The 14,813-nt window shown below is 60.0% G+C and overlaps 1 protein-coding gene across 2 annotated transcripts in view; it reads right to left on the reverse strand.

The window, feature by feature from the left end:
* Window positions 1-14,813, reverse strand: part of CCDC88B (coiled-coil domain containing 88B) — a 29,630-nt gene that overhangs the window by 3,399 nt on the left and 11,418 nt on the right. For both annotated transcript variants that reach the window (XM_084634230.1, XM_084634229.1), the window contains exons 11-22: window positions 13,001-13,147; window positions 11,118-11,256; window positions 10,857-11,035; window positions 10,086-10,226; window positions 7,850-8,635; window positions 7,460-7,584; window positions 6,626-6,767; window positions 6,377-6,520; window positions 5,908-6,069; window positions 3,483-3,760; window positions 575-718; window positions 186-372 (exon numbers count right to left, since the gene is read on the reverse strand). In XM_084634230.1, coding sequence (XP_084490356.1) covers window positions 186-372; window positions 575-718; window positions 3,483-3,760; window positions 5,908-6,069; window positions 6,377-6,520; window positions 6,626-6,767; window positions 7,460-7,584; window positions 7,850-8,635; window positions 10,086-10,226; window positions 10,857-11,035; window positions 11,118-11,256; window positions 13,001-13,147 — 2,574 coding nt within the window. The remainder of the gene's footprint in view (window positions 1-185; window positions 373-574; window positions 719-3,482; window positions 3,761-5,907; window positions 6,070-6,376; window positions 6,521-6,625; window positions 6,768-7,459; window positions 7,585-7,849; window positions 8,636-10,085; window positions 10,227-10,856; window positions 11,036-11,117; window positions 11,257-13,000; window positions 13,148-14,813) is intronic.

The raw sequence follows: 14,813 nt of genomic DNA on the forward strand, positions 1-14,813 counted from the left end.
GGTGGAATTGGGGGTAGTGGGTTCTACACCTCACTCTGCTCCCCAGTAGGGATGCCATGAGGGGGGCAGGGATACCGCGGGCAGGGTTGGGGGCTGCACACCTCGCTCTGGTTTCTGGGGGGGCCTACGGGGGGGGTTCAGGCTGGGGAGCGGGGGTACCGCAGGCAGGCTTGGGGGTTGCGCACCTCACACTGGTCTCCGAGCCGGCCCAGCGCCACCTCCAGCTGGTGGTTCTGCTCCCGCAGGGCGGTGCCCTCGGCCTCCAGCCGAGCCTGCTCCAGCTGCAGTCCCGTCAGCCGGCCCCGCAGGCCCCGCAGCTCCCCTTGCTGCTCTTCCTGCGCTCGCTCGGCCGCTGCCAGCACCGCCTGCACCCTGCGCAGGGCGAGGGGTCAGTGGGGCACTCCCAGGGGAAGCCCACGCACTGCCCCCGATGCTGGCCCCCATCTCCCGCTCCCCCCACAACCCACAGACTTCCCACTCCCCCCACGTCCCAGTCCCCCATATGCTAGGGACCCCCCCACCCCAACGTGCAGGCCTCCCCTGTCTCCCATATCCCGGTCCCCGCCGTGGTTACCGTGCATACTCGTCCTGCAGCCGGGCGTGCTGTTCCCCCAGCTGCCGGTGTTCCCGCTCAGCCCCCTCCAGCCGCTCCCGCTCCCCCCGCAGGGCTGTCTCCCGCTGCTCCAGCCCGGCCTGCTGTGCCACCAGATGGCTCTGCCTGGAGGGGGAGAGAAAGGGGTGAGAGACCCCCCCAGGAGGTTGCCTCACTAACCCCTGCTACTCCACCATGGTTACCTGCCTTGCAGCCCTGCCCGGTGTCCCCTCCACAGTCACCTGCCCTGCTGCCCCCACATTCGCTTACCCCCACAGGATGCCCCCCATGACACCCTGCAGTCACCTGCCCTGCAGCTCCCCGGGCCCCATCCCCGTGGGGGTTAACTGGCTTGCCACCCCCATTGTGCCCCCCAATCCCTCTTCCAGGGTTACCTGCCGTGACAAATGTAGGAATTACTGTTAGAGTTGTATGACACATGAGTGACTCGGTTTCCCCACTGACTTGGTATTCAAACCTTCCCGCCTAGTGAGTGGCCAGTTCTTTAAGGCAGAGGGAGAAGGGACAGTTGTGAGCCACCGAGGCCTGTCTGGGCTAAGCCAGGTACGTGATCCAAAAGCGGATGTAATCGACCCAGATACCCGGAGGGCCCCAGAGAAGCAATGGGGACCGCCGCGAGCCAGGGCAGGCTGCACACTCCAGCTGGGAGCACACCAGGAGTTGGGAAGGGGGTTTCCATCGCTGCAGTACGTCCACCCCTCAAGAGGTGGTAGCGACAGACTTCTTCTCTCAGCCCCGCTGCATCTGCAGAGGGGGTTAACCAGGCCGACCTCGCTCAGGCCACGTCTACACTCCAGCTGTGCTGTTGCAGCGCTGGGCTGTGGTACTTCCTACATCCACAGAAGGGTTTTTCGATGCTGTCATTAATCCAGCTCGCCAAGAGGCGGTAGCTAGGCCAACGGAAACTTTCTTCCATTGACTTGCCGTGTCTATGCCGGGGGTGGGGGCGACCTAACTCCAGTGCTCAGGGCATGACATTTTTCACAGACCTGAACTTTTCCTAGCAGTTGGGTCGATCTCATTTTTAAGTGTAGAGCAGCCCGAGTCCAAACCTCCTGGATGGGCTCCCAGCCCCTTTGGCGTTCGGTGGGGGACCCCTGCGGAGCTCCCCTGACAGTTCCGTACTTCACCCCCAGTCGCAGAGATCTGCGATCAGTGCAGTCACCAGTACGTCTCAGCAGCTAATCCGCCCGAGCAAGTCCTCCCCATGCTGAGAGGGGAGGGCCCAGCCAGGCTGTTCCGGGGCTCTCTGGGTTAAGCTGGGCTTCCCCATCCTACCAGGGGCTCTGTAATGCTGGATTCCAGGGGATTAATAAACCTTGCTTGTAACAGGCTGAGCAGGGTCGCTGCATATCCCCCCCGGGTGCCTGGCTCCCTGGCAGAGTAAAGCTCCTCTGAACTCATAGAATCATAGAATATCAGGGTTGGAAGGGACCCCAGAAGGTCATCTAGTCCAACCCCCTGCTCGAAGCAGGACCAATTCCCAGTTAAATCATCCCAGCCAGGGCTTTGTCAAGCCTGACCTTAAAAACCTCTAAGGAAGGAGATTCTACCACCTCCCTAGGTAACGCATTCCAGTGTTTCACCACCCTCTTAGTGAAAAAGTTTTTCCTAATATCCAAACTAAACCTCCCCCACTGCAACTTGAGACCATTACTCCTCGTTCTGTCATCTGCTACCATTGAGAACAGTCTAGAGCCATCCTCTTTGGAACCCCCTTTCAGGTAGTTGAAAGCAGCTATCAAATCCCCCCTCATTCTTCTCTTCTGCAAACTAAACAATCCCAGCTCCCTCAGCCTCTCCTCATAAGTCATGTGTTCTAGACCCCTAATCATTTTTGTTGCCCTTCGCTGGACTCTCTCCAATTTATCCACATCCTTCTTGTAGTGTGGGGCCCAAAACTGGACATAGTACTCCAGATGAGGCCTCACCAATGTCGAATAGAGGGGAACGATCACGTCCCTCGATCTGCTCGCTATGCCCCTACTTATACATCCCAAAATGCCATTGGCCTTCTTGGCAACAAGGGCACACTGCTGACTCATATCCAGCTTCTCGTCCACTGTCACCCCTAGGTCCTTTTCCGCAGAACTGCTGCCGAGCCATTCGGCCCTAGTCTGTAGCGGTGCATTGGATTCTTCCGTCCTAAGTGCAGGACCCTGCACTTATCCTTATTGAATCTCATCAGATTTCTTTTGGCCCAATCCTCCAATTTGTCTAGGTCCTTCTCTATCCTATCCCTCCCCTCCAGCGTATCTACCACTCCTCCCAGTTTAGTATCATCCGCAAATTTGCTGAGAGTGCAATCCACACCATCCTCCAGATCATTTATGAAGATATTGAACAAAACCGGCCCCAGGACCGACCCTTGGGGCACTCCACTTGATACCGGCTGCCAACTAGACATGGAGCCATTGATCGCTACCTGTTGAGCCCGACAATCTAGCCAGCTTTCTACCCACCTAATAGTGCATTCATCCAGCCCATACTTCCTTAACTTGCTGACAAGAACTTAGTGGGACTGGCTGGAGAGCCAGAGGGGTGCTGGAGCCAGGAGCCCCAGCCCTGGGCATGTCGAGCTATGGACTCGGCCTGGTGAAATGCTAAGCCCAGGATCTGGCACATAACAGAACCTCCCAGAGGGGCTGTAGATAGGCTGAGGGTCCAGGCCCCCCAGAGATCTGAGACGCCTCCCGTAGGGTTAAGTGGCCTGCTGCCTCCTTGTGCACTCTCAGCCGCGCCTCCCCAGGCTTTCCTGGCCCTGCAGCTCCCCTTGCCCCTGGGGTTACCTGGCCTGTCACAGCCATGTGCCCCCAACTCCTGCCCTGGGGGTTCCCTGGCCTGGTGCCCCCCAGCCCCTTCCAGTTACCTGTCCTGCAGCTCTCGGTGCTCCTGCTCCAGAGCCCGCAGGGCCCCCTTGAGGCCGGCCTGCTTGCCCAGCAGCCCCTCCAGCTCAGCACCCTGGCGCTCGTGCAGCAGCGCCAGCTTGTCATGGTTGCGCACCAGCCCTTCGTGGCGCCCGCGCCACTCATCCCTCTCCTGCCGGGCCGCCCGCCCCTCAGCCTCCAGCCCTGCCAGTCGCTCCCGCAGCTCCGACGCCCGGGCCTCCAGGGCTGCCTTCTGGGAGCGCAGCGCCGCTTGCTCCACCTGCCAGGGGAGGGGGCAATGAGAGACACGGGGTGGGGAAGGACAAAAGAGACCATGCAGGGGAGCGAGAGAGGGAGGGGGAGCCACCTGGAGGGTCCCGCACTGGATCTGGGGTTGGGGCAGGAGGGCTTGGGGGAGCAAGGGGCATCCAGGGGGTGCAGTGTCTCACCTGGGGGCTCCACACTGGGCCTGCTTGTGGGGCAGTGGCGTTTAGAGGGTTAGTATCTTACCTGGAGGGCCCACACTGGATCTGGGGGTAAGGGGAGTGGGGGACAGGGGAATTCAGAGGGCCGATGTCTCCCCAGGGACCTGGCTAAAGGAGAGAAGATGAGAGGCTGTACAGAAGGCTGAGCTGCAGACAGGAGGGAAATTGCCAGGGAATCAAGGATCAATCTTGGGCCTGATCCCGATCCCGTTTAATATTTTCATTAATGACCTTAGCCCAAAAGACGGGTGTGAACGAAGTCTGCTGAGGACAACAGAGTTGGGAGCCATCGGCCATACAGAGGAGCGAAATATTACACAGAAAGAACTGGATAAACCTTGGGGGCCAGAGTGACAGACATGGGATGAAATTGTGTAAAATGCAAGGTCATGCCACTAGGGTCTAATATTTCCTCTAGACTGGGGGCTCATCTCCTGAAAGCAACAGAAGGCAAGAGAAGCCCTAGGGTATGGGTTGATCGCAGGATGCCATGAGCCACAAAAAAGGCCAATGCAATCCTAGGCTGGATCCGGTGAGGGATTTCCAGGGGTGATAGGGAAGCATTAATGCCCCTGGGTGGGGCACTGGGAAGAGCTCAGCGGGAACACCGTGTGCAGTTCTTGTCACCTGTGTTCAGGAACAAGGGATCCAAACCGGCCCGGTGCAGAGAAGGGCTCTCAGGCTGATCAGGGGAGCGGAGAACTGATCTTACGAGAGGAGTCTGAGCGAGCTCAGCCTGTTTAGCCTGGCCAGGCGAAGGCTGAGAGGGGATCTGGTTGCTCTCTATAAATACACCAGGTGGGTTTAACCCCAGGGAGGGAGAAAAGCTACTGAAGCTAAAGGAGAATATTGGCACAACAACAAATGGGGACAAACTGGCCAGGAATCAAAGGAGGCCTGGTCTACACAGAAAAGTTCTATCAACATCAGTCAGATGTGACACCTCCCTTCCTCCCCCCAGTGCAGACAGCTCTGGGGACAGAAGAGGGCTTCCATTGACACAGCTTCCGTCGTTCGGGGAGGCGATGTTCCTATTCCGACAGAAAGCCCCTGCTGTCAATGCAGGCTGAGTCTGCCCTCGGAGGCTGCTGGCAGAGCTATGCTAGGATAGCCTGTGGCACAGCCATACCCAGAGGCTGGCAATGAGAAGGTTTCTACCCATCAGAGGAGGGAGGTTCTAGAACAGCCTCCCCAGAGGAATTGTGGGGGGCAAAACACCCAGCTAGTCTTAAGACAGAACTTGAGACATTTGTGAGTGGGATTACACGATGGGGTTGTTTATGGCGGAGGAGGGCAGGGCTCGGCAGCCCTGCGGGTCACTCCTGGTTTATGTCTTATGTTCCTAATTATGCTTCAGGGCTTCAGCTGGGCACCTGCAGGGTCAGGAAGGGTTTTTTTCACCAAAAGTAATTCTGGGTTGGTTTGTTTTTTTCATTATCCTCTGAAATATCTGAGATCTGCCGCAAGTTGAGACGGGACACCAGGCAGGGTGGGCCAGGCTCTGAGCTGGTCCAGAGAAGCTTTTATCTAGCTGCCTGGCTGGTGGGTCTTGCCCAGATGCTCAGGGTTCAACTGATCACCAGACTGGGGGGTGTGAAGGAATTTCCCCCAGGTCAGATTGGCAGGGACCTTGGGATGTTTTCACCTCCCCATGCAGCATGGGGCGTGGGTCGCCTGCTGGGATCAGCTGGGCATGGCTCATTGAAGCGATTCCCTGCCAGTGCAGGGTACTGGGGGTCCCTCAGCCTCCCCTGTTCTCTGTCTGGGGCTCACAACAGGCAGGGCTCCTGAGGGCTCTGGTTGGGTTTATTTGGGATGACTTGTCAGACTAGATGATCTGGGGGTCCCTTCTGGCCTTAAACTCTGACTCAATGGAGGGCCCCACACTGGGCTCTGTGAGAGGGACAACGTGGGGTTGGGAGGTTCAGACGGGCTGTCTCACCTGGAGGGCCCCACACTGGGCCTGCAGCCGCCCAGTCTCCTCCCGCAGGCCTCCGCTCTGCCCCTGCAGGCTCAGCAGCTCCCCCTGCAGGGCACCCAGCTGCGACTCCAGCTGCCCCAGCCGCCCCATCAGAGCCTCTTTCTCTGCCAGCAGCGCCGCGTTCTGTGAGGGAAGCATCAGCAAGTGATGGGGGGTCCCCAGCTCCCCTCAGGGGCCTCCAGCCCCACAATCTCTGCCCCTGCTAAGGGGAGGGGACAGGAATCTGTAGCCCCACGGAGTCTATCAAGGGGCACAGTCCCTTCCCTCCATCTCCCGGCCCTGCCCAGCCTCCCTGAGGGGCCTCCCATCTCAGCCCCCTTCCCTGCCTCACCCCAAAGGCAGAGGGAACCAGAGAGCACCAGATTCCAGCCCCCATCCCGCCCCACCCCAAAGGAAAGGCCCCCAAAAACACCCCCTGTGCTGGACTTACGCTGCGCTCCACCTCGATGAGATGCTTGCTCAGGGTGTCACTCTCCAACTCAGCCCGAAGCCCCAGCGTCGGCTCGGGGTCCCCCTGGCCCTGCTCCACGGCCCCCAGAGCCTCGGGTGGGTGGGCCCCAGGGCTGCTCTTCACCTGGACATAGAGAACAAGGGAGGGGATGAAAGGGAGTAGGAGGGAGCTCATGACTACTGCAGCCCCGGCCTCTCCCAGCAGAGGGCGCTGGGGGTGGTGTCTCACCTGGCACAGCTCTTTCCCCAGGTGCTGATTGAGGGCGAGCAGTTCCTCCACCCGGCTGCGGAGGGCGCCGATCTTCTCCTCCTTCAGAGCCAGCATCTCCCTGAAGGACGACTCCAGCCGCTGCTCCAGGCTCTGGTATTGGCTAGGACGAGAGGGGGGCACATTACACCCAGGAGCCCCTGGAAACTGCGCCAGCCCCTCCCTGAGATCCCTGCCCCCCAGCTCCCCCATGACCAGCTGTCCCCTCCCTAGGATCCCTGCCCCCCAGCTCCCACACGACCAGCCGCCCCCTCCCCAAGATCCCTGCCCCACGACCAGCTGCCCCCTCCCCAAGATCCCTGCCCCCCAACCCACACAACCAGCCTCCCCCTCCCCAGATCTCTGCCCTCTAGCTCCCCCATGACCAGCCGCCCCCTCCCCGAGATCCCTGCCCCCCAGCCCCCATGACTAGCCACCCCATCCCTGAGATCCCTGCCCCCCACGCCCCACTACCAGTCGCCCCCTCCCTGAGATCCCTGCCCCGCAGCCTCCCCCATGACCAGCCTCCCCCTCCCTGAAATCCTTGCCTCCTAGCCCCCATGACCAGCCACCCCCTCCCTGAGATCGCTGCCCCCCATTCCCCTGTCCAGATCCCCTGCCCCCTATACAGCCCTCTCCCCATAATCCCTCCACCCAGCCCCCCAGACCCTTATCCCCCAAACCTCACCTGTCTATCCCCCCAAGACACCTATTCCCCCACCCCCTCCATCCCCCCAAGATCCCTGCCCCCCAACCATCTTGTCTCTCGTCTCCCAAGATCCCAAGTGTGGGTATGGGCCTCCTGCAGATGCCTACCTCTGCTGGGTGCCCTGCTGCTCCTCCAGGAGGCGCTGCTCCTCCTCCCTCCGCTCCAGCTGCTCCCGCAGCCGCACCAGGTCAGCCTCCCGCTCCTGCCCCTTCACCTTCTCGCCCAGCAGCTCCTGCAGGAACAAGCAAAACTCTGAGCACTGAGTGGGGCACCCGTGGCCCCCCCTTCCTGCCTCCACTACCCCAACCAGGACCCTGACCACTGGGGTGGGCTTCCATCGCCATTCCCTGTCCCCACTGTCACCTGCAGGGTGCCCCCCACAGCCCTGCTCCCCACAGCGCCCCCTGCTGGGAGAGGCCAGGGGGGAGTAGCCAGGAGCTCCCCCCACTCCCACTCCTTACAGCCCTGGCGCTCCCTGCCCCTGATGCCCCCATCACCTCCCGCAGAGCGGCTGCGGCCTTGCGCTCAGCTGCCAGCTGCTCGCGCAGCCCCTTGCTCTCCTGCTCCAGCTCCCGCAGCCGCTGCACTCTCTCTCTCAGCCCGCCCAACTCCAGCGCCTGCAGCCGGCTCTGGGCCTCCAGCTGGGCGGCCCGGCGGCCCTGTTCTGCCAGTGCTTCCTCTTGGGCCTGGGTCTGGGCCCGCAGACGCCGGGTCTCCTTGTCCAGTGCCCGGCGCTCTCTCTCGGCCTGGCTCAGCACCGCCTCCAGCGCCCCTCGCTCGCCCTCCAGCTGGGTCAGGGCCGCCTTGTGTTGCTCCAGCCCGCGCTGCAGGGTGCCCAGCTCGCGCTCGGACGCCCGTAACTCCTCCGCGGCCTCCCGCGCCTGTTCAGCCTGGCGCCCAGCCCGCTGCCGCTCCGCCTCCAGATAGCCCCGGGTCTCCACCAGCTCCCGCTCGGCTTGGCTCAACTCTGCCCGTAACGCCTCCCGCTCCTTCTCCAGCGCCTGGGCCTCGGCCTCCAGCTGCCCCAGAAGCAGGGCCTCCAGGCGCTGCTGCTCCAGCTCCTGCCGCAGCCTCAGCAACTCCTGCTCCAGGCGCCCCCGGGCCTCCTGGGAGGCCGTCAGCCCCTCCAGGGCCTTGGCGTGAGTGGCCTCCAGCCGGCGCAAGGCCTCCTGCAGGCTGGATGCCTGCTCCTCTACCTGGCACAGCCGGCGCCCACTCTCTGCCAGTGCCTCCTGCTGCTCCTGGGCCCAGGCGCCTGGGTCCCCCTGGCTCTGCAGAGACTCCTGCTGGGGGGAAGGGGAACAGAGCTGGTCAGGGGCACCCTAGATTCCCAAATCCACAGCCACGTGCCTGAGCCCCCCTTGGTTCCCTTGCCCAATGCCTAGGAAGGCAGGAATCAACCCCCCACATAAATGCTGCCCCCAGACATGACGCAGGATTGCATCTGATCTGGACAGAGACAAACCTGGCATTGGTACCAGGGACAATTCAGCAGGATTCACTGCCCCCCAAGCTGCCCTGTGCCCTAGCCCGCCTCCAGCAATAGCATAGCAACTGGATGTACTGAGGGATGCCCTCTATTGCCTCCACCAGCCCAGGGTGCCTCCTGCCCCTTGTGGTGGGAACTCAAGAGGAGGGCCCTGCCCCAGGCTGATCCCAGGGGTCCAGGCTGCCTTTGAGCCTCCTGCCTACCATTGTGTCCTCCTGGCCTAAGCCATATGAGCCAGCCCCACCCAAAGAAGGGCAGTTTTGGTAATAGGGTTATGATCCCTGTGTAGGACTCTGCTCCCACAGGCTTGGTGTTGCTATTCCTGAGGGGAAAGGGGGCGAGGCATGGCTGGTGTTCTCTGCTTCCAGACCAGACAACTGCCCACATCTGCCTGAAACCCTGGTCATTACTCAGGCGCTAGCCCATGCTCCTGCAGCTTCACTGCTCTGGGGTCCAAGCCAGCCAGATTGAAGCTAGCTCCACTAGGTCTGCACGAGCAGCAATCACCCCCCCATGACTGCAGTGTCACAGTTCCCTGAAGGGGCAGAGAGCAAAGCTGGGTCTCAGGACAGCAGGACATGCTGGGGTCCTGGCTCCCACTAACATGGGCTCTGGCAGAAGCCTGGGCTCCCAGGCCGGCCTGAGGACCCTGCGATGCTGGATCCCAGGTGACTAATCAATGCTCCCTTGACCTGGCCAGGCTGCCCGACCTCGTTGCAGATCCTCTCTGGGCGTGTCACTCCCGGAGAAGGAAGAGTCTCCATGGCAGTCTGGTCGCAGGTGCACTGGTGGGGGGAACTCACGGGCGGAGCAGGGGGGCTGGCACCCAAAGGCCCAGACCCGGAGTTGCTGAGGCTGCATGGCTGCTCTGGGGTCTGGTGCACTAAAGGGGTCACTGGCACTGCTGGGAGACTGCGTAAAGGCTGGGGTGTAACAGCCCTGTCAATCTGTGACAACCTGCAGCCAATCCCCTGTCCCCGTGCTCTGCCATGGCATTGGTCTCCTCTAATGGGAGACAGGCTGGCAGCAGGGTGACGGGATTCCCACCCTGCCCACCCACTCCTCCAGCCACTCAGGCACCAGGCAATGGGACTGACCCCTTCATGCTGCCTGCAGCCATGTGGGGGCACCACGCTAGGGGCACGCCAGGGCCTGTTGCCTTCCCTGCAGCGCCCCTCTACTGCCCCAAATGACAATCCCTTGCACACCATGCCCTGCCCTCCCCGCCGGGCACCGTGCCCCACCTGGCAGTGCCGCTGCTCCTGCAAGCTGCGCAGCTCCCGCTCCAGCTGCTCCTTCTCCCCCAGCAGGGCGGCACTCAGCTCCTCCCGCTCCTGGCAGCTCCGGGCCCGCTGGGCTTCCAGCTCTGCCCCCAGCCGCTGCACCTGTGCCAGGCAACTGGAGGTTGAGGGAGGACTGGGCCGGTATGGAGACAGCCCTCTCCTCACCCCACAGACACCTCCCATGGAGACACCCTCTCTCCCTGTACCCCAACACACAGAGACCCCCCCCGCCGAGGCACCCCTCCCCCTTCCACTGACCCCTCCACAGAAACACACCATCTCCCATCACTCCCTCACAGAAACAACCTATCCCCGTCCCCCGCACCACAGCCTCCTCCACAGATGCCTCTTCCTCCACCCTCTCCAACACACAGCCCCCCCCAGAGACCACCCTTCCACTAAAACCTAGCAGACTCCCCTTCTCTATCCTTCCCCAACACACAGACCCCTCCACAAGGCTTCCCCACAGAGAGATCCCACCCTTCAAATCCCCACATACAGCCTTCCCCCGCACACACAACCCTTCCTATCCCCAAAAAACAACATGGAGACACCCCCCCGACACATACTCGACTCCTCACCAGATAGCCCCTGGTTAAGGAATGGGACACAGGGTCTTTCCCTTCTGGGGGATGCCAGCTCCAATCCAGCCCCAGGGCCAGGGGACTGGCTGGCTGAGAGGTGGGACAGACAGGGCCTTGGATTCTCTTCTAGGAGCCCCATCTCCCTCACCTCTTTGCTGAGGGCCTTATTCTTCTGCTCAAGGCCCGGACTCCTGGGTTCTCCCGGGGCCTCTAGTGCCTCCTGCAGCCTCCGGCGCAGCTCCTGGTTCTCCCGCTCCAGCGCTAGTAGGCGGCTGGATGTCACCTCGGTCACCTCATAGCTCAGGGACTTGGGAGTCTCAGCAGGGTCTGGGGGGAGACAGTGTCACATCAATGAGCCGGGAGGGGACAGCTGGGGGGCCTGGGGGAAAGGGGAGAAGGAGGCACTCACCATTGGGAGCCTCACTGGGCTCCTGCTCCTCTTCCCAGGACAGGTGCTGGGGCACCCCCAGATTCTGCCTCAGCTCCCCCTCCAGCAACACCTTCTCCTGCTGCAGCTCCTCCAGCCGCTGACGCTCCCGCTCCTGCTCCTGGGGGCAGAGAGAGACCCATGCGGGAGTTTTCTGTAATAGCCTTATTACGTCTCCCCCTCAGCCTTGGTACTGTTGCCCACTGGTTGCAGAGGGGCTACAATGCTTCTCCTGGCACGGAACAGGAGGCACGAGGGTCTGGGTCCAGGCTGGGCTGCATCAGCAGACTCCAGGCTGCAGAGGCAGCTGAGGGAACGTGGCAGGGCTGTGTCGGAGAGCAAAGACGAGAGGTGTCGGGAAGCAGGGTGAGGAAGAGCGGGGTTCACAGCCACATGGCGGCACCCCTGGCCCTGGCAGACAAAGAGGACAGGGAGAGGGCGGACGGAGCTCAGGGGAAGCAGGGGCCGGGGCCCAGCAAAGCAGGAACTCTGCCCGGAGCCGGCCTCTCTCACGCTAACCCCAAGACTTCTGACCAGGTGATGAACAAAGGTTTTGAACCAGTCGCCTGGTGTTGCTGCCGTTGCTGACTGAGGCCTTGTCCACACTTGACACATTTCAGTGGCACAGCTGCAGCGCTTCAGAGCGGACCCTGCCGAGCGAGCGGAGGGACTCTCCCATCCCATTAGTTAATTCACCTCCCCAAGAGGTGGTAGCTAGGTCAGCAAAAGAATTCTCCTGTCTACGCTAGGAGTTAGCTCAGCTTCACTGCGTCTCTCAGGGGGTGCCCTGAGCCACGCTGCTGGGTCGAGTTAGCTTTTCAGTGGAGGCCAAGCCTAAGGAGCATTGCGCCCTGATGGGGGAAAAGTCTCTTGCGGGAGGACAGCTCAGCTGGACTCGCTGCAGGGAGCCACGGAGGGACACAGGGGTAGCTGGAGCCCAAAGGCCCAGTTTTGGAGTCATGGAGGCCACAGGCCTGCCCCAGCAGAACAGTATAGATCCCTGGGGTCCAGCACAATAGAGGGGTAACCCCAGGAGACAGGATAAAGGCTGGGACATAGACCAGACCCTGTGAATCCATGACACAGAGACTGTTAACATAGGGGCTGCCCTACACTTCTGAGAGAGTCCTACAAGGGGCACCATAGGGAGGGTCAGGAGCACTAGCTGTGGGGAGAGCTACTCCAGCCCGGCTTCTCCCAGCAGCAGGTGCTGTAAAGAGCAGGGCAGGAGCACTGCTTGTGGGGGAAGGTCCCTGCTACTCCAGCCCAGCCTCTCCCAGCAGGGGTGCCACGGGGTGTGTGACAGACTGGGGAAAAGGTCTGTAGCCTTTATTCGGAGGGCTCTGGGTCACTGGGTTTCTCTTGAGTCTTGCTGCCTGCCCGAGTGCACAGAGCTAGAACAGAGCAGCGCAGGGCAAACTGAGCCACAGAAAAGAGCCTCTCAGGTACCAGCTTCAAAGGAGTGATGGGAACAATGGCAATGGGGACCAGTTCCCTCGGCTGGCCCGGGGAGTGTTCCTCTTCCCAAGGCTAAGCCTGGTGTCAAAGGAGCCCTGACCTCCCCCCTGACAAGTCTCTAGAGCAGGGAGAGGTTTGGGTGAGCTGGGAGAGGCCGGCCAGACTGCCAGGGACAAGGCTGACGGCCTGACTGAGACACAGAGACCTGCTGGCTGACCCGTGGCTGTCCCCAGGAGCTGCTCTGAGAGGGGTGAATCACGGGATCCCAGCTGGCACCTGTGGGGGTCACTTGGGGAAAGCCCAGCGAGGGGCAGTGAGCATTTAGCCTGGTAACAGGACAGGCTGTGTGCACAGGGGACCGTAGGGGCACTGTGGAGAGGGTGCAGGGGGCCCGTTGGGGGTCTCACCTCCTCAACTTGATCTAACTGACTCCGCAGCAGTAGATTCTCCTTCTCGAACTGGGACAGGTGCTGGGCTCGGGCGCGAGCAGATTCCAGCTGCCCCTCCAGCTGGGCCTTGCTGTCCAGCAGGGCCTGGGAGAAGGCCCGCTCCTCCTGCCAGGGAGAGAGCCCGGTCAGAGCTCCCGAGATCCCCTGGCCCACACCTCCTCCTGTCAGGGACAGGGCCCCATCAGAGCCCCCCCCCCCCTCGAGACCCACTGACCACCACACAGTCCCCCTCCGTCCCTCAGCTCCTCCAAGTCTAGCAATAGAAAACCATCAGAGCCAACTGCAAACAACGGAAACCACTTGGAGGCAAAGACAGACCATTACAACAGACAGGGACGGCCCTATCTAGGAATAGAGACAAGACTGTTTCAGTATCACACAGAATAGGGAGAGGTGCCCTGGAGCCATCCTTTACAGTCTACATACCACACAGACCATGCTGACAGCTTGTGCCACACACTCTCAAAGAAACTGCAGAACCACCTAATCAACATCCTCTACAGCAAACAGGGAAAGATTAAGAATGAGCTCTCAAAACTGGATACTCTCATAAAAAAACAACCTTCCACACACACTTCCTCGTGGTTGGACTTTACAAAAACTAGACAACACACACTTTGATTCTCTACAAAAGAAAAAGGACACTAAACTATCTAAACTACTACATGCCACAAGGGTCCACAACAGTGGTTCCCTTAACCCACCCAGCAATATTGTTAATCTATCCAACTATACTCTTAGCCCAGCAGAAGAATCTGTCCTGTCTCGGGGCCTCTCCTTCTGCCCCTCCACCCCCACGAACATGATACAGTTCTATAATGACCTAGAATCCTATTTTTGATGTCTCTGACTCAAGGAATATTTCCAACACACCTCTGAACAACATACTAACCCACAGAGACCTTCCTACCAACACTACAAAAAGAAGGATTCTGGGTGGACTCCTCCTGAAGGTCAAAACAACAGACTGGACTTCTACATATATTGCTTCCGCCGACGTGCACGGGCAGAAATTTTGGAAAAGCAGCATCACTTGCCCCATAACCTCAGCTGTGCAGAACACAATGCCATCCACAGCCTCAGAAACAACTCTGACATCATAATCGAAAAGACTGACAAAGGAGGTGCTGTTGTCATCATGAATAGGTCGGAATATGAACAAGAGGCTGCTCGGCAGCTCTCCAACACCACTTTCTACAAGCCATTACCCTCTGATCCCACTGAGGGTTACCAAAAGAAACTACACCATCTGCTCAAGAAACTCCCTGAAAAAGCACAAGAACAAATCCGCACAGACACACCCCTACAACTCCGACTGGGGGTATTCTATCTGCTACCCAAGATCCATAAACCTTGAAATCCTGGACACCCCATCATCTCAGGCATTGGCACCCTGACAGCAGGATTGTCTGGCTATGTAGACTCCCTCCTCAGGCCCTACACTACTAGCACTCCCAGCTATCTTTGAGACACCACTGACTTCCTGAGGAAACTACAATCCATCGGTGATCTTCCTGAAAACACCATCCCGGCCACTATGGATGTAGAAGCCCTCTACACCAACATTCCACACAAAGATGGACTACAAGCCATCAGGAACAGTATCCCCGATAATGTCACAGCAAACCTGGTGGCTGAACTTTGTGACTTTGTCCTCACCCATAACTATTTCACATTTGGGGACAATGTATACCTTCAAATCAGCGGCACTGCTATGAATACCCTCATGGCCCCACAGTATGCCAACATTTTTATGGCTGACTTAGAACAA

This window comes from Lepidochelys olivacea, assembly GCF_965140295.1.
Source record: "Lepidochelys olivacea isolate rLepOli2 genome assembly, chromosome: 7".
NCBI lineage: Eukaryota > Metazoa > Chordata > Testudines > Cheloniidae > Lepidochelys > Lepidochelys olivacea.